A 22,363-nucleotide genomic window follows, 5' to 3' on the forward strand; every position below is an offset into this window, starting at 1 on the left:
AATTCCACACAACTCGCGAGATCCCACTGCGAGCTTTTGTGTCCGCCATTTTGTGAGGGTAAACGCTGTACCTGTTTGCATATAGACATTGTGCCTATCCACACTCCGGGGCAGGAGGTGGCGGTAATCTGCTCTTAAAGTAGATGCCAACCGCCGAAAAACACAACGAAGAAGAAGAAGTTAAAAATAACAACAACATGGCACTGTCCATAGACCATGCTGGATTCACAGACCAAGTAAAAGATCCAGAAACCTCTGACTCGGAACCAGCCGGTCCAGATGTAGATCCGGATACTGACACGGAGGATGAAGTCGGGCCAAAGATCCGAGACACGCCGGTTGATTTGAGGCTTGAGGCGATCGCCAACACGGTGTCTTTTCACCCAAACAGAGACGTGCTCGCCTGCGGGGACGTGGACGGGGACGTATACGTTTTCTCGTACTCATGCACGGAGGGTGACAACCGGGAGCTGTGGTCGTCCGGACACCACCTGAAGCCCTGCCGCCAGGTGGGCTCCCTGCTTCCGCCTGCACTTGGCTGTGCTTTAAGAATTTTGTTTTTCTTGCACATTAATGTGGTTGCTTTGTGAATGAACTTGGAGTCATTTGCCCTGATGTTGACCAGATAATATTGGTCCTAGCGGTAAGGAGGGCGAGAGAGGAGAAGTATGTGGAGGCGGTGCAGGACATGTGTGAGGACAGAGAGATGCACAGGAAGACATGTTCAAGGTGTAGGTGAACAAGATGCTGTACATATTCATGAGCAAGAGAGAGCATGATGGTATGGAGCAGTGGTGAGGAGTAGAGATGGTGAATGTAGAGGAGTTTAAATGCAACTCTAAATAAGAAGAAGTTGGGACGATACGGAAAAATGCAAAACATGGACTTTCACATTCACATCTACGGAGATTCCAGTCCACCTAACCTGCAACACATTCACCAAAAAAGTTGAGATGCTAAAGCATTGACCACTATGTAATGTTGCCATTCCTTCTCAAAGGCATTGAGGATAGCAAGCGATGAATCCTTTCAGGTTTGTCCTATTTTTCCTGCAAACACATCTTAAGGTGTTCATCAGTGTGGGGTTGTCGTCGTTGCATTTTTTTGTTGTTGTTTCTAAATTTTCCATACATTGTCTCTTGGGGACAGGTCAGGACTGCAGGCAGGGCAGTCCAACACCCATAGCTACTTCTTCTGCAGCCATGCAGAAGAAGGGTACAGACGTTCACGCCGCTTCTGGATAAGTGTAACATCAGGCCTCTCTTTTGCCCAAAAGTTTTAATTGCCATTTGTGTTGTCCTGCTTGACAAAGGTTTCCTAAAATAATTGTTTACCCATCTGATTATATCAGCTATTGATGAATGACTGTTCTTGATGTAGTGCCATCTGAGGGATCAAAGATTGCAGGTGTTCAGCGTAGGCTTTCTCCCTTGCTCATTATCCACTGAAATCTCTCCAGATTCCTTGAATTGTTGAATGATAAATATGCAAATCCCTTCCAATCTGTCTTTGAGGAACATTAGTTTCGAATTTGTCTTACACATTGTTGACAAACTGGAGATTCTCTGCCCATCTTTGCACATGTAATATTTCACTTATTTGTGAGCAAGATTACTTCAGTTTTGTTGCCCAGATTGTCACCAAAATTGGTATATGCATTATGCATAGTGACCCTAAGAACCTATTGATTTTGTGCTCAAAAGATCAAAGGTCAAGGTCACTGGAGTGTATTTGTAAAAATGTTGTGTGCACAGTGACTTCTTTTGTTGTGTTTTTTTTTTTTTTTTTTTAAATGAGCTGCCTTATTGCCACCAAATTTTGATCCCAAGAAGCCTATTGACTTAGGGGTCAAAAAGTTTATAGTGGCTGAACTCTAAGGTCTTAAAACCTTCTGTAGAAAAGCATCACTTGCCAATGGTAAGCTTATCAACATTTACCCAGTGTGCCATGGGTCAGTGCAGACTTTGCAGTTGTTGCTTTGTTTCGTCGTTCTGAGACTTTCTTGTCCACACCAGGTGCGGTTCTCGGCAGACGGACTGAAGCTTTACACCGTGTCCCGGGACAAAGCTGTCCATGTGCTGGATGTGGAGCGTGGCGAGCTGACCACGCGGATCCGTGGCGCACACAGTGCGCCAATCAACTGCCTGCTGCTTGTGGACGAGAACATCGTGGCCACCGGCGATGACGGTGGCACTGTAAAGGTCTCCATAAATAGCTTACTTAACGCGAGGTTTTTGATTTGTTCAGGGTTTGCTTTTGCAAGTGATTCCTTTTAGGATTGTGGATTTTAATGTGTTTTTGTGAAGGTGTGGGACATGAGGAAAGGGACGGCCTTCATGGATCTGAAACACCATGATGATTACATCAGTGGCATCACTGTGGACCAGGCGAAGAGGATCCTGCTCACTGCCAGGTTCTAAAAGCATCTTCTTCCTTTAACTGTCCACCTAGAGCACCTGGTTTTATGGAATCTTTAGAGTGCTGCTTTAGTGGACAAAGGTTTAGTGTCTTTACAAAACCACTGGTGACGTGTGTGCTGGTAGTGAGATGGAATTTGGCCAGAATGTTATACATTAAGGAATGTTGCACAACAACAACAACAACAACAAACGTGGAGCAGCGATGGACAGATGAAACCATGTTGGTGCTTCAACAAGCCTCCAAAGACAATTGCTTCAGAAACAAAAGCAATCTGAGATTTCTGACGTCCGCCAATGGTTGACAAGGACTCAAAATAACAGATATGTGATTCATATTGTGACCTGGACTTTACCTGGATCCGGATTCCACAGCACAATGCAATAATTGCATACTGATCCAGAACGGACCGACTGATCAAGATGTTACAATGTGATATTTAATTCACAAGCTGAAACAAAATAGTGTCTTCCTGATCTTGGTTTTATATTATGACGTCGCATCCGTGAAGTAGTTTTGACGTAATCCTTAAAAGTCTACAAAGTGAAATCCTGATCCAGAATTTGGATCCAGATTCAGATCACCTCCAAAATTAATGGAGTCTTCCAAAATTTGGTGAAAATCCGTTAAGTAGTTTTGATGTAATCGTCAAAATCCGAAAGTGTACAAAATGAAATAGTGATCCAGAATCTGGATATGGATTCAGATCACCTCCAAAATTTAATGGAGTCTTCTGAGGCCTAGCACCAATATGTGGTGAAAAGTAGATGAAAATCCTTTAAATAGTTTTGACGTAATCCTCAAAATCCGACAAAGTGAAGCATACAAATTGAAATTCTGATCCATACTCCAGCTCTGGATTGCCTCCAAAATTCAGTGAAGTCTTCCATTGCCTAATATCTATCTGTGGTGCAAATCTGGAGAGAATCTGTGAAGTAGTTTTGACGTAATCCTTAAAAGCCTATATAAAGTGAAATCTTGCTCCAGAATCCGGATCCAGATCACCTCCAAAATTTACTCTTCCATGCACTAATTAATATCTATGGTGATGAAAATTTTGTCAAAATCCGCGCAGTCGTTTTGATGTAATCCTGCTAACAGACAGACAGACAGACAAATAAATAAATGCCCATGATTTTTTTACATCCTTGGCGGATGTAAAATTTCCATTATTTAGAAACTCATTTAACCATCAGAGACTACTGACATCTACTGGTGAAATCATGTATATTACTCTTACTGTGACATTCCATTTCAGTGAATGTTTAAAAGTTGGCAATATTATTATCATTAAAAGTTTTTCCTCACATTACTGTATTTTTCTGGAGTATAAAATGCATTTTTGGCAATAATAAAAAATGCACTATGAGAATACATAAAAATCCCAAATCCCAAAAAGGTGCAACTTATACTCTGGAAAATACAGTTGCAAAGAATGTGAGCATTTCATTGGAAGCTACATGTGGACCTTGTGCTACTGGTTCTTAGCATCGATCATTGACATCGAGTTCTACAATATGATGCGTGCTGGGTTTTTTTTTTTTTTTTTTTTTTCATCACAGTGGTGATGGCACGATGGGCGTCTTCAACATCAAACGGCGGCGGTTTGAGTTGCTGTCAGAGTTCCAGAGTGGTGATTTGACCTCTGTGGCATTGATGAAGAGGGGGAGGAAAGTGGTGTGCGGCTCCAGTGAGGGGACCGTCTACATCTTTAACTGGAATGGCTTTGGTGCCACCAGTGACCGCTTCGCCGTCAAAGCGGAGTCCATCGACTGTATTGTTCCCGTTACAGACAGCATCATGTGCACCGCCTCCATGGATGGATGCATACGGTAGGTCATGCTAACAGACTTAACATGCCTAAAGTTTTTGCACAACACTATACTATGCAACAACGTACATGATGAGTAATTACAACTTGTGCAGTGGCGAGATAATTTTAGTAGTTTTAATTCTTGATGCAACCGATTGAAACGCAAAACTACATTTCTGTTTGTTCTCCATCAGAGCCATCAACCTGCTCCCAAACCGGGTCATCGGCTGTATCGGGCAGCATGTCGGTGAGCCCGTCGAAGAGCTCGCCAAGTCCCGAGACTCGCGCTTCTTGGCCAGTTGCGGCCATGACCGGCTCATCAAGTTCTGGGACATTTCCAGTCTACCCAGTACTACTGTCCAGGAATATCGCAAAAGGAAGAAGAAAGATGGTCGACTGAAGTCTCTCACAAAGAAAGCCCTCGGAGACAATGACTTCTTCTCTGGACTCATGGACGAGAAAGAGGAGAAAGACAAGGAAGAGGAGGATGACAGTGACAGTGGCAGCGATTAAATCAAATAACTTTTTTTGTTTAGTCCTTGATTATAACTACAAAGTGTGGACCCAGAGTTTGAGTGTGATAAGTGTCAGATGATACAAGGGTCTCAGTGAACACTTGTGTTTTGTATGATCTGTCCCAAAGCTTTTTTTTAAGTTACATTCAAAAACTCAAATAACACTGTCATAACCAAAACCCCACAGAAAGGATTTTGGAAGAATTCATCTGAAACAGACACTTCTCTCTCTCTTGGTCACTCAACATACGTGTGGTTGTGCCGAATAAAGAAATCATGGTCCATGTCCAATGATTATCTCTTGTTTTTGAATTGCTGAGGTTTGTAAATTCTTTTGTCTTTCCTTTGTGGGCACTCACACTTACCAGAAATATGTGCAGATGATCGAGTAGAATGGTTGTGTACAGATATCTAAAGCCTCAGCACATTTTTGAAAATTATTAACTGAGTAACCCCACATGTTGGTCAACACATTTTTTCTTGCATAGTTTTTCAACGGATTTTTGGCAGTTTGAGGCCACTGAATCCGAATCTGGTGTTAGTTTTTTGCAAATCGCATCACCTTTTTGAGATAGGAAAACATATTTCTCGTATCAGGCACTGAAGCAAAAGTTGCAGTCTCACACACCTCTTCAGTGCCATAAACGATATTACGGCTGTTGCTCACATTTCACGAACCTGGTTTAAAAATGATGCTTTTGAAGCTGCTTTGTGCATGATTAGTGGCGTCAAACTCATGAGTGAATGAGCAACTTTTGCATAATCCATCAATACAAAACATGCAGATTGCAAAAAAAAAAAAAAAAAAAAAAAGTGATGTGATAGAGGAAATCAGAGTTCAGATTCGGATTCAGCACCCCAAAATTACCCTAAATCGGTTCTCAAAGTCTGTGCTTTTTTTTTTTTTAACCAGTACAATTGCTGACAAACACTGAAAAAATGGTGACAACAATATTGGGTGGGACTCAATTTGGTTAATTGTGTGTGTGTGAAATATTTTGTGATTTTTATTATTATTATTATTATTATATATTTTTACAGAAATGAATAGCTCTTAGGAGCGCTGATATACTGTTTGTTTGTTTTTTGTTTTGTTTTGTCACCGTTCGAGGGTTTTTAGAAGCCCTCCAGTTCAGGCGGTGGCGGTAATGCACGGAAAACGTGTGTTTTCTAAACGGCAGTAATTCAAAAGGAGAAGAAGTCGCGCTGCCCTCCTCCTTCTGCGAGTCACGTGACGCGTCGGCAACAAATAACATGGCGGTCGTTTAGCTCTGTGAAAAAAAAAAAAAAAAAATTTCAAGATTTCGCGTCGACTTTCCAGAATAATTTCGGTAAGAATGCGTGCTTTGTTTTTGTCAAAATGATAATTATCGAACGTTGGTTTGACCTAGGTGACAAACGCAGGCGAGCGTCCACTTTACACGTTATTAGTGAATCAGGAAACACGTCGAGCCTTTTCAGGTTAAAAAAAAAATGATTCAATTATCCAGCATTTCGACAGATAGGACATTACGGTTAATTTCTGCATTGTTATTTGGTTTTGTAAAATATATTCCCGTAGTTTAATGCAGCTGGTATATTATCGAAGTATTTCAAGGAAAAAAAAAAGTCTAAATTACAGCAAAGAAAGAATGTGAATCGTGAATGGATGGATTTATTTTGGTAAAAGTGTTTACATATAAAAAATGTGTAAATTGCACTGAGAATAATACAGTTATAAGCCTTTTCACACTCTGGGAATGCGCATGCGCGACCAGGTTGGTTCAAAGGTCGAGGGGTATTAAAAAAAACGTTAACAGGTGCTCGGGCAGTCAAACTGTCTAAATCAGGGGTCACCAACCCTGTTCCTGGAGGGCTCCTGCCCTGCGTGTTTTCTGACTCTCCCTGATCCACTCCCAGGTAAATAACTATCAGGTGTGCTCAGCCAATCAACAGCTGGAAGACACCACTAACAAAAAAACAGGTGTGACTTGAGTAGGTTGACGTGGAAACCATACAGGGCAGGGTTCTCCAGGAACGGGCTCGGTGACCCCCTGAGATACAGATTTGAACAAAAGCTCATAATGATTAGTATTTGTGATTGACATGTTGAAGTCACAAAGCAGGGAGTGAAAATGCAACTGTTTTACCAAGCTGTTCGGCTACAACATAAGTATTATAAATAATTACCTTTGAGATTATCCCAAACGTTTTCTCCACCCTATGAAGCGCACAAGAAAAGCTGCTGAATCAAATTCGCCTGTGCTTCCGGAGCGATTACAGATGGTGTTATCAGCCAATCTCTGAGAGCAAATGATCACTCCGCTACAAAGTAATTATTTTAAGTTACGTAGCATCCAGCAGCACATCCAGTGGGTCGTGGATTAAATGCGCAGCAGTGCCATCGAGTCATGCTGCACTTATCATCCAGCTAGGCGGACTGGAGTTCGGATATCGGGTCGGGGAATAATTTGTCATCGGCATCTTTTAAAGGGCAGCGTAATCTGTCACCTTGCTCTGCTGTGATACATATCAGTGCATTTTATCCTACCTGTGTTCTTTATTTATTGAACCAAATCACAGACACATGTGGCTATAAGCCTAATAAATGACAGAACGTGCAGGGAAATGGACCAGGCCGTTACTTCATGATTATTTATTAGATACACCATTCAACTGCCATTCACAACCAGATCCATGATTAATTGTATTTTATTCTTCACAAATTATTTATTTCACACTCTCGGAAATATGAACGTAGTGCACAAAATTTATAGAGGTCCGCAAAGCGAAACAGTGATCAGCTGATTCTATGTTTATGAATAGACACTGCCTTGGGGCGAGTTGGGCAAAACCTCAATTTTCAGTTCGTGTGCAGCATAAATTTTAATAAACTTAAACAGTTTTTCTTCTTTGGACACCAATACCACTTTTTCACAAAAAGTCTTTCAAGGAATCAACACGGGAAAAATAATCAAAGTCTCGGTCATTCTCGCTGCCTACACAGTCAGTCATGATGCCTCGAGATTGCAGTTTACACCTCTCGCTCTTTGACCTCGCGTGCCAGATCCGGAAGAGAGCGAAAGTGTGAAAAGCCTTATTCCCAAAGTGGCCCAAGAGGAAGACAATGGTCCATTGATAGTTAATAGTTTTAGCTGCAGACTTGTAAAGTTCTGAACATGTCAAGAAGCACAGAAGACAACTTCTGCAAAAGTTGTTGGTAATTGTCTGTCTGTTTTTCCCACTGACTTTGCCTGCAATCGTCAGTCTGGTAGTGAAACAGTCAGAAGTTGCACAATTTCACCACCAACAAGAGTCAGAGTTTTCTGGGTGTCTTCCCTCACTGCTCATTCATGATGAGGATGAGTGGACCTTTGGGCTATTGGAATTTTTTTTTTTACCCATGAGCATCCCTTGTATTCCCTTGATTACGTTGATGGTTGACCACACAAAACATGAAATATCATGTGTTCATACGGTCTGAAATGAAAGAGAAGTCTAAGTCATTGTCAGGATCACTGCGTTTTACATCTTCTTTATTGTCCCCCAACCTTTTGTGGACAATAGTAGTCCAGTAAAATGTGACCACCTGTCAGGAGGGAACCTGTTTCAGGCACTCACATGGCTGTTGTTGTTTTCAGTCTTTCAAGCGGTTCCTTGTTTGATGGTGTCACGGTGGAATAGTGGTTAGCACTGATGCCTCACAGGAAGAAGGTCGTGGGATCGCTTCCCACCCTTTCTGTGTGGAGTCTGCATGGGTTTCCTCCCATAATCAAAACATGCTTATTTAGGGTCTGCTTCTTTCTCTGTCCTTGACCAAGGTAGTGTCTCTACATCTGGAGCTGGTCCCCAGGTGGATTTTGTCTTACTGTAATTAGGATGGGTTAAACCAGAGGACAAAAACGATTGTGTTATTGCATTGTATTTCCTGCAGTGTGTGGCTCAGGGTGGGACCAGCAAGATGCCAGGGAAAAACAAGGATCAGTTCAAACCAGGGGATCTGGTGTTCGCCAAGATGAAGCACTTCCCCTACTGGCCTGCAAGGGTATGTGCGCACTAACATATACAGTGAATATGTGGATTCATGTGTAATGATACCTGATGCAATTACTGTTCGTGTGTGTTCAGGTCTGCAAGTTAGAGGAAGGGCACAGTAAACGAGTACCTGTTTTCTTCTTCGGCACCCATCAGATGTAAGTACACACAGGTGCCAATCAGTGACGATGACTCCTCGGTGGTCGTGTCATGATGAAAGACCTCATTGATGCCAAAAGTAGGATGATAATAATCGGGATCAGTAAATAACAGTGATGAATGTCTTTCTACATCAGAGGTCACCTCCCTCCGGAGAACATTATTCCATATGTTGGAAACAAGCTGAAGTACGGCAGCGGCGTTCGCATTAAAGGCTTCACAGAGGGAATGTGGGAGATCCAGAACACACCTGGACTTGGGAGTAAACTCAAGGTGAGTCTCTCAAATCCTAAAAAAATATGTTTCCGAATACAGTACTCTATTTCAAAATCTCATCATTCTCATTTCTACATGTCAATATTTGGCTTCAGAAGAAAAGCTCAACGTTATTTAATCGGAAACAAAAATGAGACTGTTTAAAATACATAAATTATTTATTGCAAACCTTACATTTAAATAAAGAACAGATATAAAAATACTTGATGTCTCTGTTGGTGTCCTACCCAGTGGATGATAAGTGCTGTGGATAATAATAAATAATTATGTAACCTGATTAAATAAATACCCATTTTATTATTGATCACAGGAGACCACATGCAAGGAATGATGTGGTTTTGTCTGCTAAATAAATTGTGTGTATCTGTAACTATTAGTGGTCTTACACATTTTATTTGTATTTAATATGTGTAAAGCTCAAGCCTGCGGGATTTTATTATTTTTAAAATGTTTGTAGCCGGAGAAAAGATGTAGATCCACTTGAAATTTTAACAGGTTCTTCTATGTTTCATGTCCCTCCCCATCCTTCAAGCTAAATAAACCCAGTGAAGTAATTTTTGAGTAATCCAGCTAACAGCTTAAAAAAAAAAAAAATGGGCAAACACCCGACAGGAGCAGATTATTATTGGTTGAGTGACTTGTTTCTTTTGTCTTTCCAGATGCCAGTAAAGACCACCACACAAATGGCATCAAAAGCCCCTGTTAAGAAAATCACTTCTGTCAGATCAACTCCTACAAGGAAAACAAGCAAAAACAAACTCCCTGTGAAGAAACCTGCCTCCGTTCAGTCCAGTCTTGGTGACACCACCCCTCCAGATGAGGACGGCAAAGTATCTGCTCGCAGAAGCAGAAATACAGATTTTAAAATTGAGCCTAATTCTGCATCCAGACCTGGTCTGCGAAGATCAGCGGAGTCCAAACTGCTGTCTGAAAAGACTTTGGAATTTTCTGTCATGCCGGTGCCGCTTGTGGCTGTAACGTCTGCTGCAGCTAATAGGAGAAAATCATCAGAATCCAAAATGCCAACCAGAAACAAACCAAACTCACAAGAGAGTACCGCTGAAAATCCTATGAATACCACTGCTTCAAGGAAGAGAAGGGTGAGTGTTTGAAGTGATTGAGGTTTGCAGCTTTATATAGGTCTTTTTCAGCCTTTCCTCAACAGATGTAGGGATGTTGTGATTGGAAATGGGAGGGGTGGTGGGGGAGGAGTCAACTCAGCAAAGGTCACTCAAGCTAGGACTCAAACCTGGGGTCGATGCACACTGTGCCCCATCCAGTAAGTGCCCTGCACAAACTGTCTAGAGACCAGTTGTTTATGGGCTGGTTGTGCATCGCCAACACTTCCTTGCAGTTAATGAGAGAGCTTGGCCAACTACATGCTTGGCACATACTTTTCCATTCAGTCATTGCTGCCATCAGTTTACTCTGGAGGTACTGTGTCGAGTGTTGCGCTAAAACTATGATTTAATTAAGACTTTGCTGCAATCATAGGGTTCATATTTAAACTAAAACATCAAGCCTCAGTTACATTTCTTTATTAAAAGGGTTTGATAACGAAATGATAGGAATCTTTGCCGCTTTATCTATATATCTTAATCATAAAATGTTTACTCCCAAAAATCAGCGTGGTCCGGCTCTACATCACACTCAGCCTGTGTAGGTGCAATGAGTGCCTGAGGCTCTCACTTCCTCCCATTGAATTTGAATTTGTTTGGGTTGTGTTCTGCTCTCTATTCGGTTTAATTAATACTTGTATGGACTCCAGTGATAAGGCACATGATGTGGATTTCCCTGGGAGGTTGTCCTAAATGAGAGAGATGTCTAGGAAGGCCTTATGGCATCATAAGGTCACTGGAAGGAGATATTTGGTAACAGCAAAATCTTTGCATGAGAATTAAGGTGTCTTTTGGGTCCTGGTGCTTCCTACCTTACTTTTGAAATTTGTTTAAACATGTTCATTCACATATATTCCCATCTTGTTTTTGTCATTAGACACTAGCAAAAATATCAGATGGAAAAGAAGCTCTTTCTCAAGACCTTTTGAGCATCATTTCACCTGATGAACCTGCTGAGAAGCAGATGGCTGCGACAGAACTCACAGATGATAAGCATCCCGATGACAAAGCTACACCTGGAGAAGGGTTGATTGACACTGAAGCTGCTGCTGGAGAACCTGCTGCGACCCCTGCCTCAACAAAGACAACAGACTTTGGTTCTGCTGCTACCAGGAGCAAAGCACCAGACGCTCAGGTACATACTCTGCTGGACATGGACCTCCACAGACATTGCAGGAAATGGTGATCTGAGGACACAGAGGTGCTACAAACACAAAGTTAGCCTAGTTTACCCTAAAGCTGCAAGATAGACCATCTGAAAAAAATTAACTAGATTTCAAACCACTCATGCAGCATCTGGGCTTCAGTCCGGCTACATGATTTCAATAGATCACTCGTACCTTTACCAAACATGAGTACGGCTAAACTTCAGCAAAAAGATGGCGATGTCTATATTTGATCATGTTTAGCATAAATATTTTTGAATAGAGTGGAGTTTGAAATGGAAAGTTGAACTGTAGAATATACTGTCGGTGTGGTCTGCAAAGTTTAATGTAAAAGAATGTTGCTAAGCTGAAATCATGGTAAGAAGTAGTGTGCTTAAGTAAATCTGACTGAATTTAATGTCTTTCAGTAAATGAATTTCATGTTCAGTTAACTGATTAATCATAAACTAATTGGTAAGATGGTATATTATAAAAATAGCTGATGTAAGGCTTTGTTGTAGGAGTGTCACAGTGACAGTCTTGTGTCCGGTATTGGACTTTTTATCATTAGCATGTACATCCCTGGTTGTATGGCTGCTAGCGTGGTGGCGGTAACTCCTCTGACGGTGTTGGGATTTGTTTAGGTTGACGAGGAGCAGCACAGGAAGACGACAACTCCTTGTGATCCTGTTTGCTCTCCAGGTACCCACTCACACATGGGTTTGAATTACACATTTTCTTCAACACCGCTGGATGTTTAGGTGACTTTTTTTTTGTAGTTATATGCCAACGTTGAGTCATCAAAATTAATTGTTTTTTTTACCCAACAGTTTCTGAGAAACAGAAGATGAAAGAAGTGGATTCTGATTTGCCACAAATGTCAAGAAATGACAAAATACAGAATGTCCAGGAGCAGGAAGAAGGAAAAAAGCAATTGGAGAGTAAAGGAATGAGAACAAGGCAGGAGGAGGAGGAAGAGAAAACTGCTGATGTCACAGCTGCAAAGAAAGGTGTGAAGATGACTGATGACAAAAGTGAAGAAAATTCCTCAGACAGTAGAGGAACAAAAAGGAAGCAAGACGAGGAGGTGAAGAAAGCAAACGATGATGGTGAGGAAGTAAAGAAAAGGAGGAAAACAACTGAGAACCAAGGATTGAAGGCAAGGAGGGGAGAAAAAGAAGAAAAGGACAGTAAAGACGGGATGAAAAGACAGACAAGAAGAGAAAGTCGGACTGAAGAAGTAAAGAGGACAGGAGAAAAGAAAATACAGAAAGACGAGCTGGAAGATGAGAGGACGGCAGAGAGAGAGGGAACAAAGAGGACGAGAGAAAGGGAGAAGAAAATGCAGAAAGACCTGATGGAAGATGAGAGGACAGCAGAGAGCGAGGGAACCAAGAGGATGAGAGAAAAAGAGAAGAAAATGCAGAAAGACCTGGAAGATGAGAGGACAGCAGAGAGTGACAGAACAAAGAGGATAAGAGAAAAAGAGAAGAAAATGCAGAAAGACCTGGTGGAAGAAGAGAGGACAGCAGAGAGTGAGGGAACCAACAGTATGAGAGAAAAGGAGAAGAAAATGCAGGAATACACGATTGAAGATAAGAAAGTGGAGAGTGAGGGAGCAAAGGAGAAGAAAATGCAGAAAGACCTGATGAAAGAGAGGACAGCAGAGAGCGAGGGAACCAACAGGATCAGAGAAAAGGAGAAGAAAATGCAGAAAGACCTGGAAGATGAGAGGGCAGCAGAGAGTGACAGAGCAAAGAGAATGAGAGAAAAAGAGAAGAAAATGCAGGAATACACGATTGAAGATAAGAAAGTGGAGAGTGAGGGAGCAAAGGAGAAGAAAATGCAGAAAGACCTGATGAAAGAAGACAAGACAGCAGAGAGCGAGGGAACCAACAGGACGAGAGAAAAGGAGAAGAAAATGCAGAAAGACCTGATGAAAGAAGAGAGGACAGCAGAGGCAGAGGGAACCAACAGGATGAGAGAAAAGGAGAAGAAAATGCAGAAAGACCTGGAAGATGAGAGGACAGCAGAGAGTGACAGAGCAAAGCGAATGAGAGAAAAAGAGAAGAAAATGCAGAAAGACCTGATGGAAGAAGACAAGACAGCAGAGACCGAGGGAACCAACAGGACGAGAAAAAAGGAGAAGAAAATGCAGAAAGACCTGATGGAAGATGAGAGGACAGCAGAGAGCGAGGGAACCAACAGGACGAGAAAAAAGGAGAAGAAAATGCAGAAAGACCTGATGGAAGATGAGAGGACAGCAGAGAGCGAGGGAACCAACAGGACGAGAAAAAAGGAGAAGAAAATGCAGAAAGACCTGATGGAAGATGAGAGGACAGCAGAGAGCGAGGGAACCAACAGGACGAGAGAAAAGGAGAAGAAAATGCAGAAAGACCTGGAAGATGAGAGGACAGCAGAGAGCGAGGGAACCAACAGGACGAGAGAAAAGGAGAAGAAAATGCAGAAAGACTTGAAAGATGAGAGGACAGCAGAGAGTGACAGAGCAAAGAGAATGAGAGAAAAGGAGAATAAAATCCAGAAAGAAGTGCTGGAAGATGAGAAGATAGAGAGCGAGGGAACAAAGAAAATGAGAGAAAAGCAGAATAAAATGCAGAAAGCTCTCATGGAACATGAGAGGACAGCAGAGAGAGGGGGAATGAGGACAAGAGAAAAGAAGAAAATGCAGAAAGACCTGGAAGATGAGAGGACAGCAGAGAGTATCAGAACAAAAAGAACGAGAGAAAAAGAGAAGAAAATCCAGAAAGACCTCACGGAAGACAAAAGGACAGCAGAGAGCGAGGAAACGAAAAGGACAAGAAAAGAGAAAGATGAAGGGAAGGATATTAAGAAGATGAAAAACAGAGAGGAAGAAAAGGGCGTGGAGAGCCAAGGAGCGAAGGTGAGGAGAGCTGGGAGAGAGGAAGCAAAAGAGCAGAAAAGAGAGCAGTGTGAACTTGAGAAAAAAAAGAAGGAAGAGCTGAAGAGGAAAATAAGAGCGAGGTCAATAGACAACCCAGAAATTAAAGTGAGGAGAGTGGAGGAAGAAGAGGGTAAAAAAAAGGATGGAAGTGATGGTGGAAAGAAGAGAGAGGAGAAAGAGAGGGGTGGAAAATCAGCCGACAAAGACGAAAAGAACAGCAGTCCTGCAGATGAGGCAAGTATCAAAATGTCTCGTGCGCTTCTCGGCCGTTGTTTTGTTTGTTCTTTATTCATCCTCCGTATCTTAGCGTTGATTTAAACAAGAGCGGTGACAGATTTCGGACGTCTGCTAATCCAGATCCGGATCACCTCCAAAATTCAGTGGAGTCTTCCATGCCCTAATGTCTATCTGTGGCACAAATTTGGGGAGGATCTGTGAAGTAGTTTTGACGTGATCCTGCAAGCGTATATAAAGTAAAATGATCCAGAATGTGGATTTGGATCCAGAACACCTCCAAAATGTAATGGATTCTTCCCTGGCCTAATATGTATCTGTTGAAAATTTGGTCAAAATCCGTGAAGTAGTTTTCATGTTAATCCTCCAAACCCTATATAAACTAAAACTTGATCCAGAATCCGGATCACCTCAAAATTTAATGGGTTCGTCCATGGCTTAATATGTATACGTGTTGAAAATTTCGTCAAAATCTGTGAAGTAGTTTTAACGTAATCCTGCTAACCATAATCCTCCAAACCCTATATAAATTAAAACTTGATCCAGAATCCGGATCACCTCAAAAATGTAATGGGTTCGTCCATGGCCTAATATGTATACGTGTTGAAAATTTCATCAAAATCTGTGAAGTAGTTTTAACGTAATCCTGCTAACCATAATCCTCCAAACCCTATATAAATTAAAACTTGATCCAGAATCCAGATCACCTCCAAAATTTAATGGGTTTGTCCATGGCCTAATATGTATACGTGTTGAAAATTTCGTCAAAATCTGTGAAGTAGTTTTAACGTAATCCTGCTAACCATAATCCTCCAAACCCTATATAAATTAAAACTTGATCCAGAATCCAGATCCAGATCACCTCCAAAATTTAATGGGTTTGTCCATGGCCTAATATGTATACATGTTGAAAATTTCGTCAAAATCCGTGAAGCTGTTTTAACGTAATCCTGCTAACCATAATCCTCCAAACCCTATATAAATTAAAACTTAATCCAGATCCAGATCACCTCCAAAATTTAATGGGTTTGTCCATGGCCTAATATGTATACGTGTTGAAAATTTCGTCAAAATCTGTGCAGTAGTTTTGACATAATCCTGCTAACAGACAGACAAATAAACACCAATGATTTTATTACGTCCTTGGCAGATGCAAAAGAAAACAAAAACAGTCTTTGCAGAACCAAAATGATCCGTCTTTGATAGATTAGATTCATAATGTTCTGACCCCCGTTGAGAAAAAAAATTCCATATTTAATGTTTATTCAAATCTTAAAGAAAAAACTGACCTTCATGATGTGTGAATGTAATTTTGGTTTCCAGCTGTCGATTTATAAGATAATTTGTGCTCTAACAGAACATTATTGTTGCACAGCGACAGCGCCGTCTGGTGGCCAATAGAGACAATTTGTTCCAGTCGCTGAGAGGTCTACTGAGGGATGGAAGAAGAGTGGCCAGGAAGGAGATGAAGAGCAATCAGTACGACACACACACACACACACACATACACACCAGTCACAGTAAGCTTCAATCTTTAGTTTCCACAGGATCTCGCAGGGTTTTCGTTTGTTTTGTTTTTATTTTGCATCATAAAGTAACTGAATTTTATGGTGCTGCATTTAGAATGTCAGGTGATTCAGCTGATTCCAAACCCTGTATCAGTATGGGTATTCAGTTTAAAAAGGTTAAAAGTCCGGTTGACGTTCAAGGGCTAAAAATCCTAAAGTGACTGTTGTCTTTTCCTCTTTGGCTTTAGGAAAACTGTACCTAGAGGGAATAAGGCTGAAGATAAAAGCCAGAAGGCGTCAGATAAGAGTGATGTTAAATTATCAGCCGTCACCAAGGTGATCAGCAAGAAGATGGGCATCAGAGATTTTGTCAGTAAGAACATGACGACAAAGAAGGAAGACAAAGATGCCTCCAAGACACTCAAAATGAAAGAAATCTCTGTGAAAGATAAAAGTAAAGAAGCACAGACATTAAACCAAAAGGTGACCACAGAGAAGGAAGTCACGAAATCTGAGAAGAAGCCAGAGAAAGATGGGCAAACTGATAACGCAAACAAAACCACGTGTAAACCAGTGGATGAAGTGAAGATGAAGGAAAAGGAAAGTGGGCAGAAAGTTGAGAGTGTCAATGAAAATAGAGACGAGGATGAGAAGAAGGACGAGAGGAAAATAATCGGAAAGATTGTGAAGGCAACGGGCGGACAGGGAGCGAAGGTTCAGGTGAAGATCATGGGGGGAAAGATCGCAGCAACAAATGAGAAGAAATACGAAAGAACGAGATCGGCAATGGAGGGCAAGGCAGAGATGGGAAAGGACACGGAGGCAAAACCAAAAGAAGAACGGCAGAAGAGCAGCAAGGATGCGGCAGACCTGAAAAACAGAGAAGAAGAATGTAAAGGCCAGAAAGTGAAGCTGCAGGAAAAGGACCAAAAAATGACAACCAGAGTGGACAGCATTGAGCAACACAACAGCGAATTACAGAAGAGTGACCAAACAAAGAAAACGCACAAAACAAACACGGATACGCAGCAGAAGGGTGGCAAAGAGACAAAAATGCAGAAGAAGAACACAGCAGAAAAAACGCCGCTGGATACAGAGTCAAAAAAGGATACAGAAAAAGATGCAAAGAAAACAAGTCGAGAAGTAGAAACGCAGGAAAAGAGAGAAACGGCGAAGACAGAAATGGTAATGAGGGATCAGAGGAAAACAGGGGAAAATGATGAAAAATCCAAGAGTGGATCACAGAATGACCACAGAGCCACAAGTCAAGTTACAGAAGGTGTTGAGACTGTCGAAAAGAAAATTGAGAACAACCCCCAAACTGAGGGCGCCGAGAAGACTGCGGAAAGAATGCCGACTCGGGTCGAGTCAAAAAAGAGAGCAGAAGATGATGCAAAGAAAATGAGTGAAGAAACCAAAATCAGGGAAAAGACTGAATTAGAACCAGAAAAGCTGATGACAAGGGATCAGAAGAAAAGAGCAGAAAAGAGTGAAAAATTGACATGTGACTCTCAGGAACACAAAGAAACTAAGAAACGGACAAAAACAAATGTGATGACACAAGAAAATAGCAGAGAAACCAAAGTACAGAGCTCCGAAGATGGGAACGGAACCAACACGCTCACAGAGACGGGGGAATCACAAATATCTAGAAAAAGTGGCAAAGACACAAAAAAGGAGGATGGTAACAAAGAAGAGCTGGGAAAAGAGAAGGATCAGGAGAAAAGTGAAAAATCCAGTGGTGATTCGCAAACCGACCACAGCGCCACGACAAGTCAGGTGACAGAAGGGATTCAAACAGATGCGGCGACTCAGCAAAAGATTGCCACCGAAACAAAAACACCCACAACCGCGGAAGAGGAGAAAGGCGACAAAACACAAACAGACACGCCTGAGGAGGTCTCGTCAAAAACATCAAAGCAGATGGGGTCAAAAACAAGTGAGGAAGAAAATGCAGTGAAATTAAACACAGACCTGAAAATGCAGGAGAATAAAGAAATGGATGCTGAAAAAGTGATGACGAGGGATCAGAAAGAGGGAGAGGAAAACAAAGAAAACCCTTCTGAGGGGGTGAAGAGTGCAATTAAAACAGACGCAGTGACTCAGCAAAAGAGTGTCATCGAAACAAAAACACAGAAGTGCGTAGAAGAGAAGGACAGCAGCCAGATGGCACCAAGAACGAGTACAGAAAAAGACAAAAAGGAAACTAGGGCAGAAATGAGCATGCGGGAGAACAATGATCTGACTGTAGAAAATGTTATGAGTGATCAGAAGAAGAGCATGGAAAACGGTGAACAACCCACAGTGACTCAGCAAAATCCCACCGTGGATGCAGCAGAGAAGGTGGCGCCAAATCCACTGCCACCTGCCGAGTCAGAAAAAAGTGTAGAAGGTGATGGACAGCGAAAAACTGCAGGAGATGAATTGCAAGAGGAGGAGAAAAATAAACCGGAGATGGAGAAAATGATGACGAGGGATCAGAGGAAGAGAACAGACAAGAACGAAAAACCCGATAGCGAGTCGCCAGACAAGAAGGATACGCTAAAGAAAACGGCTACAACGGACACTGTGACTCGGCAGGAGAGGAACGTGGAGACTGAATTGCAGAAGAAAAGTGAACAAGCACTCACGGATGTGAATGACAAGCAAAAAATGTCGACGCGGGCCGGGTTACGTAAGATGGCAGAAGATGCAAAGAAGAACGAGGTGCAAATGGGAAAGGTTATGACAAGGGATCAGAAGAAGAGAGTGGAAAGCGGCGAAACGCAGAAATGCTTGTTTAAAACAAATGTGGCACCAGAGAAGAACACTGCAGAGAATAACAGGAACAAAACTGTAGCGGATGGGGCGGGGAAGGAATCAACAAAGGCACCGTCGCAGGGCGAGTCAAGGAAGAGCATGTGTGAAGAACATGCGAAGAAGACCGATGCCGATGACATTCAAATGAAGAGCGTCATGGTGGAGGGAGTGAAGGTGGAGCAGCCGGTGGTGAAGCTAGATAAGAGTCAAATGATGACGCTGATGGATTCGGATCTGCACAGAATCCACGGAGACATACGGATTTCCCTGAAGACTGACAAACCCGTAAGAAACGCACATCGTGTTGCTCGACTCAGCCTCCTTTGCTAATTGGTGCAAAAATGATGATGTTCTCACCAGAATTTGTGAAAAATTGTCTCTAACCTGAACAGAAACTCCAAAAACTAAGGTAGATTCCCAAAAATGGGGATGTTAAGAAAATTGAAAATTTATCAGCGCAACTGGAGGAATTGAGTTATAGGGCGGGGCATGCAAAAGCTAGACGTTAGAAGTTAGTTAGAAACTTTTTTTCAATTAATCTAGCAATTTAGAATAGAATAATTCTTTATTGTCCACCGATGTGGAAAATTGTCTTTGGCTCACCAGCACAAAAAAGACAAAAAACAGTCATAAAACATTCATACAAACACACGAATAAAACAAAATAAGATACATAAAATACATGGAAGTAAAAGAAGAAATAGAATAAGACCTAGTAAGATAAATAAAACGTACAATAAGATCTAATAAAACAAATAAAACAGAAGTAAAGCAGTTCAGGTTTTAATTTGTGGAGTGGTCACTTTTTTGAGTTCATTATGGTGACGGCATTTGGTATAAAAGATTTTTTAAAGAACCTTGGCCAGAGGAGCTCTGTAGCGCCTCCCAGACTTCAAGAGCTCAAACTGACAGGACAGAGGATGAGAGCTGTCTGCCAGGACTCTCTCAGCTTTCCTCCTCATCCTGTCAGTGTAAATGTGGGCCAGAGTCTTCTGGGGTTTTCCCACAATTTTCCCCACCATTTTTACAATTCTATTTAATTTGTCCTTACATTTACAACTCAAGTGACCAAACCAAACACAAAGATGAAATGTTAAAATACTCTCAATATGTGCAGAATACACAAGCTCTAAAATCTGAGGATTAACACCAAGACAACTCAATCTTCTGAGAAGACTGAGTCGCTGTGAACATTTCTTAAAGATAAAATCAGTGTTTTCAAAGAAGCTCAAGTGACTATCAAGAACTGTACCAAGATATTTAAAAGTTTCAACCGTTTCAACAAGCTGGCCATCGAGTGAAACTGGCTGCACGGTCAGTTCTTGCTTTGTGTGAAAAACAAGCTCCTTTGTCTTAGACACATTGATTTCCAGCTGGCTGTCGAGACACCAAGCTTCAAGAGCCTTAATGTGAGCGAGGTAGGAGGCTTCACCAGAGGAGTCACACTTCTGTAGCAGGCCGACTAGGGCCATGTCATCCGCGTATTTAATCAGTTTAAAGTTTGTGTCATTAACTACAAATTCATTTGTAAAAAGAGAGAAGAGCAGAGGTGAAAGAACGCTACCCTGTGGGCAGCCAGTGCTTATGATGAGCTCTCCTGACAGAATGTTGTTAGCACAAACTCTTTGAGGGCGACAAGACAGAAAGTCTCTGATCCAGAGCATCAGGCCCTTTTCAACATTTAAATCAGCCAGCCTTTTCAGAAGAATATGTAATTTCATAGAATTAAAAGCTGCACTGAAGTCTACAAACAAAACCCGAGCATATGCTTTAGCAAGTGAAAGCTGCTTTGAGATCATGTCCAGCAAGATCAGTCCGGCATCATCAGTACCTCTGTCCCTCTTATAGGCAAACTGCAGAGGGTCTAATTCACTGACCACTGTGGTGGTCAGGACATCAACTAAAACTCTCTCCATAATAATAATATGGAGGTTATGGCAATGGGCCGAAAATCTTCAGGTTTGCTTGCCCCTGGCTTTTTTGGTATAGGCCTTATTATGGAGAATTTCCAAGATTTGGGCACTCCTGTGACAAGAAGGGAATTAAACAATCTGGAAAAGACTCCTTTTAATTGAGTAGACGGGCTTTCAGGCCATCTGGGCCAGTGGCCTTGTTTGGCTTCAGTTTAGAAAGACTTTTAGCCACGTCATCCTCAGTGATAGCTGTGGGAGCTCCTGCTGGAAGATAAAATTTTTATATTTTATTAATTACTTTTGGATTGGTTGACTTACCAGTAAGTCATAATTATAAATTTTGCCAATAACTTTCAACCTTGTATTTAAATATTTTGTCATACAATGTATTTATTTCATTCAAATAATAATAATTAATTTAAGGCATTTATAAGAAAGGGGAAAAAAATGGAAGAAAATCTTGAACACAGCTTTGTCAAAAAAAGACAGCAAATAAAATTCAAACATACTTCCTAGGGCTGCAGCTAACTATTATTTTTATCATCAGTTAGTCTGTTGATTATTTTCTGGATTAAACCATTTGTTGTTTGGCCCATAAAATTGTGAAAAACATCCAGAAATCAGAATTTAGACATTAAAAATGTCTGTAAACAATTACAAAAACAGCGGTTGACTTAATAATCTACATGACATTCTCAGTAAATGATTGGATATGGATCAGATGTGATTCCGATGCTGTTGATGAGAATCTAAATAGTGTTATGGACTTCTCCTCTCTCAGGACATCAGTAAATGTATCTCGGCGCTGGATCAGCTCAGCATGCTTTATGTGACAGCACAACATATCAAGAGACACAGTGAGCTTGTCGCCACCCTGAGGAAGGTAACGGTAACTACATGCCGGGGGATTGATCAGAACCTGATGAATATGTCAAATGATGTGCAGTGAATGGAGTGTTTGCGCCCTTGTGTTCAGATGCGGTACTACAAGGCAAACCAAGTGGTGATGGATAAGGCCTCCATGCTGTACAGCCGCTTTAAAAATACCTTCCTGGTGGGTGAGGGCGAGGAGGTAGTGAGCTCTGCCTTCCTGCGCTCGCTCCTGGAGGAGAAGGAGCTTGAAGAGGAGCAGCGGGTGGAGCGCTGGAAGGAGAAGAAGAAGAGGGAAGAGCTGTTGCAGGAGGTGAAGAGACGGATGGACCAGGTGGAGGAGAAGAGGAAGACTGACGGAGGAGGAAGCACCGAGATCGAGGAGGCAACGTGAGGCAAATCCAAAGCGTAAGTGAAAAGTGTTCTGCGGAACGTGTTTGGTAGTCAGCAAAGGTTTAAAGTCTGTTACACTAGCTCATGCTGTTTGTGGCGCACTGCTGCTTAGCTCCTCCTTCCATTCTGTTTATGGTGTGTTTTGTTTGCTCCCTCAGGTCCAGTTTCCTGACTGCTTAGTGTTACTGAGGAAACGTGGCACCTGGCATCGTCCCTGTGCCACTACTGTTTTAACTGAACTGCTTCTGGATTATTCCCCAAAGCT

At 41.8% G+C, this 22,363-nt stretch overlaps 2 protein-coding genes across 3 annotated transcripts; both read left to right on the forward strand.

The window, feature by feature from the left end:
• The first annotated feature begins 159 nt into the window (after positions 1–159).
• On the forward strand, positions 160–4,978 carry wdr55 (WD repeat domain 55). 2 transcript variants are annotated; one of them, XM_034164245.1, is made up of 6 exons: positions 168–311; positions 392–509; positions 2,016–2,201; positions 2,307–2,413; positions 3,981–4,250; positions 4,426–4,976. In XM_034164245.1, the coding sequence occupies exons 1-6, from the start codon at positions 307–309 to the stop codon at positions 4,742–4,744; spliced, it is 1,005 nt and encodes a 334-aa protein (XP_034020136.1). In that variant the 5' UTR covers positions 168–306; the 3' UTR covers positions 4,745–4,976. The 2 variants fall into 2 exon arrangements, with proteins under 2 accessions (XP_034020135.1, XP_034020136.1); XM_034164244.1 differs by having other exon boundaries at positions 160–509; positions 4,426–4,978.
• A 1,013-nt stretch (positions 4,979–5,991) lies between these two features.
• On the forward strand, positions 5,992–22,105 carry psip1b (PC4 and SFRS1 interacting protein 1b). Its single transcript, XM_034164239.1, has 13 exons — positions 5,992–6,077; positions 8,660–8,770; positions 8,854–8,918; positions 9,057–9,192; positions 9,855–10,295; positions 11,191–11,448; positions 12,103–12,160; positions 12,289–13,231; positions 13,292–14,615; positions 15,973–16,094; positions 16,372–19,207; positions 21,617–21,718; positions 21,812–22,105. Exons 2-13 carry the CDS (start codon positions 8,687–8,689, stop codon positions 22,097–22,099), a joined length of 6,657 nt encoding a protein of 2,218 aa, XP_034020130.1. The 5' UTR covers positions 5,992–6,077; positions 8,660–8,686; the 3' UTR covers positions 22,100–22,105.
• Positions 22,106–22,363: the final 258 nt, after the last annotated feature.

This window comes from Thalassophryne amazonica, chromosome 23 (assembly GCF_902500255.1).
Source record: "Thalassophryne amazonica chromosome 23, fThaAma1.1, whole genome shotgun sequence".
Classification (NCBI taxonomy): domain Eukaryota; kingdom Metazoa; phylum Chordata; class Actinopteri; order Batrachoidiformes; family Batrachoididae; genus Thalassophryne; species Thalassophryne amazonica.

Excerpts from the sequence above, each read along its gene's own strand:
- wdr55 (XM_034164244.1), top strand. The coding sequence starts at position 198 with ATGGCACTGTCCATAGACCATGCTGGATTCACAGACCAAGTAAAAGAT. Across the intron at positions 2,414-3,980 it reads AGGATCCTGCTCACTGCCAG|TGGTGATGGCACGATGGGCG; the intron begins GTTCTAAAAGCA and ends TTTTCATCACAG. Across the intron at positions 4,251-4,425 it reads TCCATGGATGGATGCATACG|AGCCATCAACCTGCTCCCAA; the intron begins GTAGGTCATGCT and ends GTTCTCCATCAG.
- psip1b (XM_034164239.1), top strand. The coding sequence starts at position 8,687 with ATGCCAGGGAAAAACAAGGATCAGTTCAAACCAGGGGATCTGGTGTTC. Across the intron at positions 8,919-9,056 it reads TTCTTCGGCACCCATCAGAT|AGGTCACCTCCCTCCGGAGA; the intron begins GTAAGTACACAC and ends TTTCTACATCAG. Across the intron at positions 21,719-21,811 it reads TTGTCGCCACCCTGAGGAAG|ATGCGGTACTACAAGGCAAA; the intron begins GTAACGGTAACT and ends CCTTGTGTTCAG.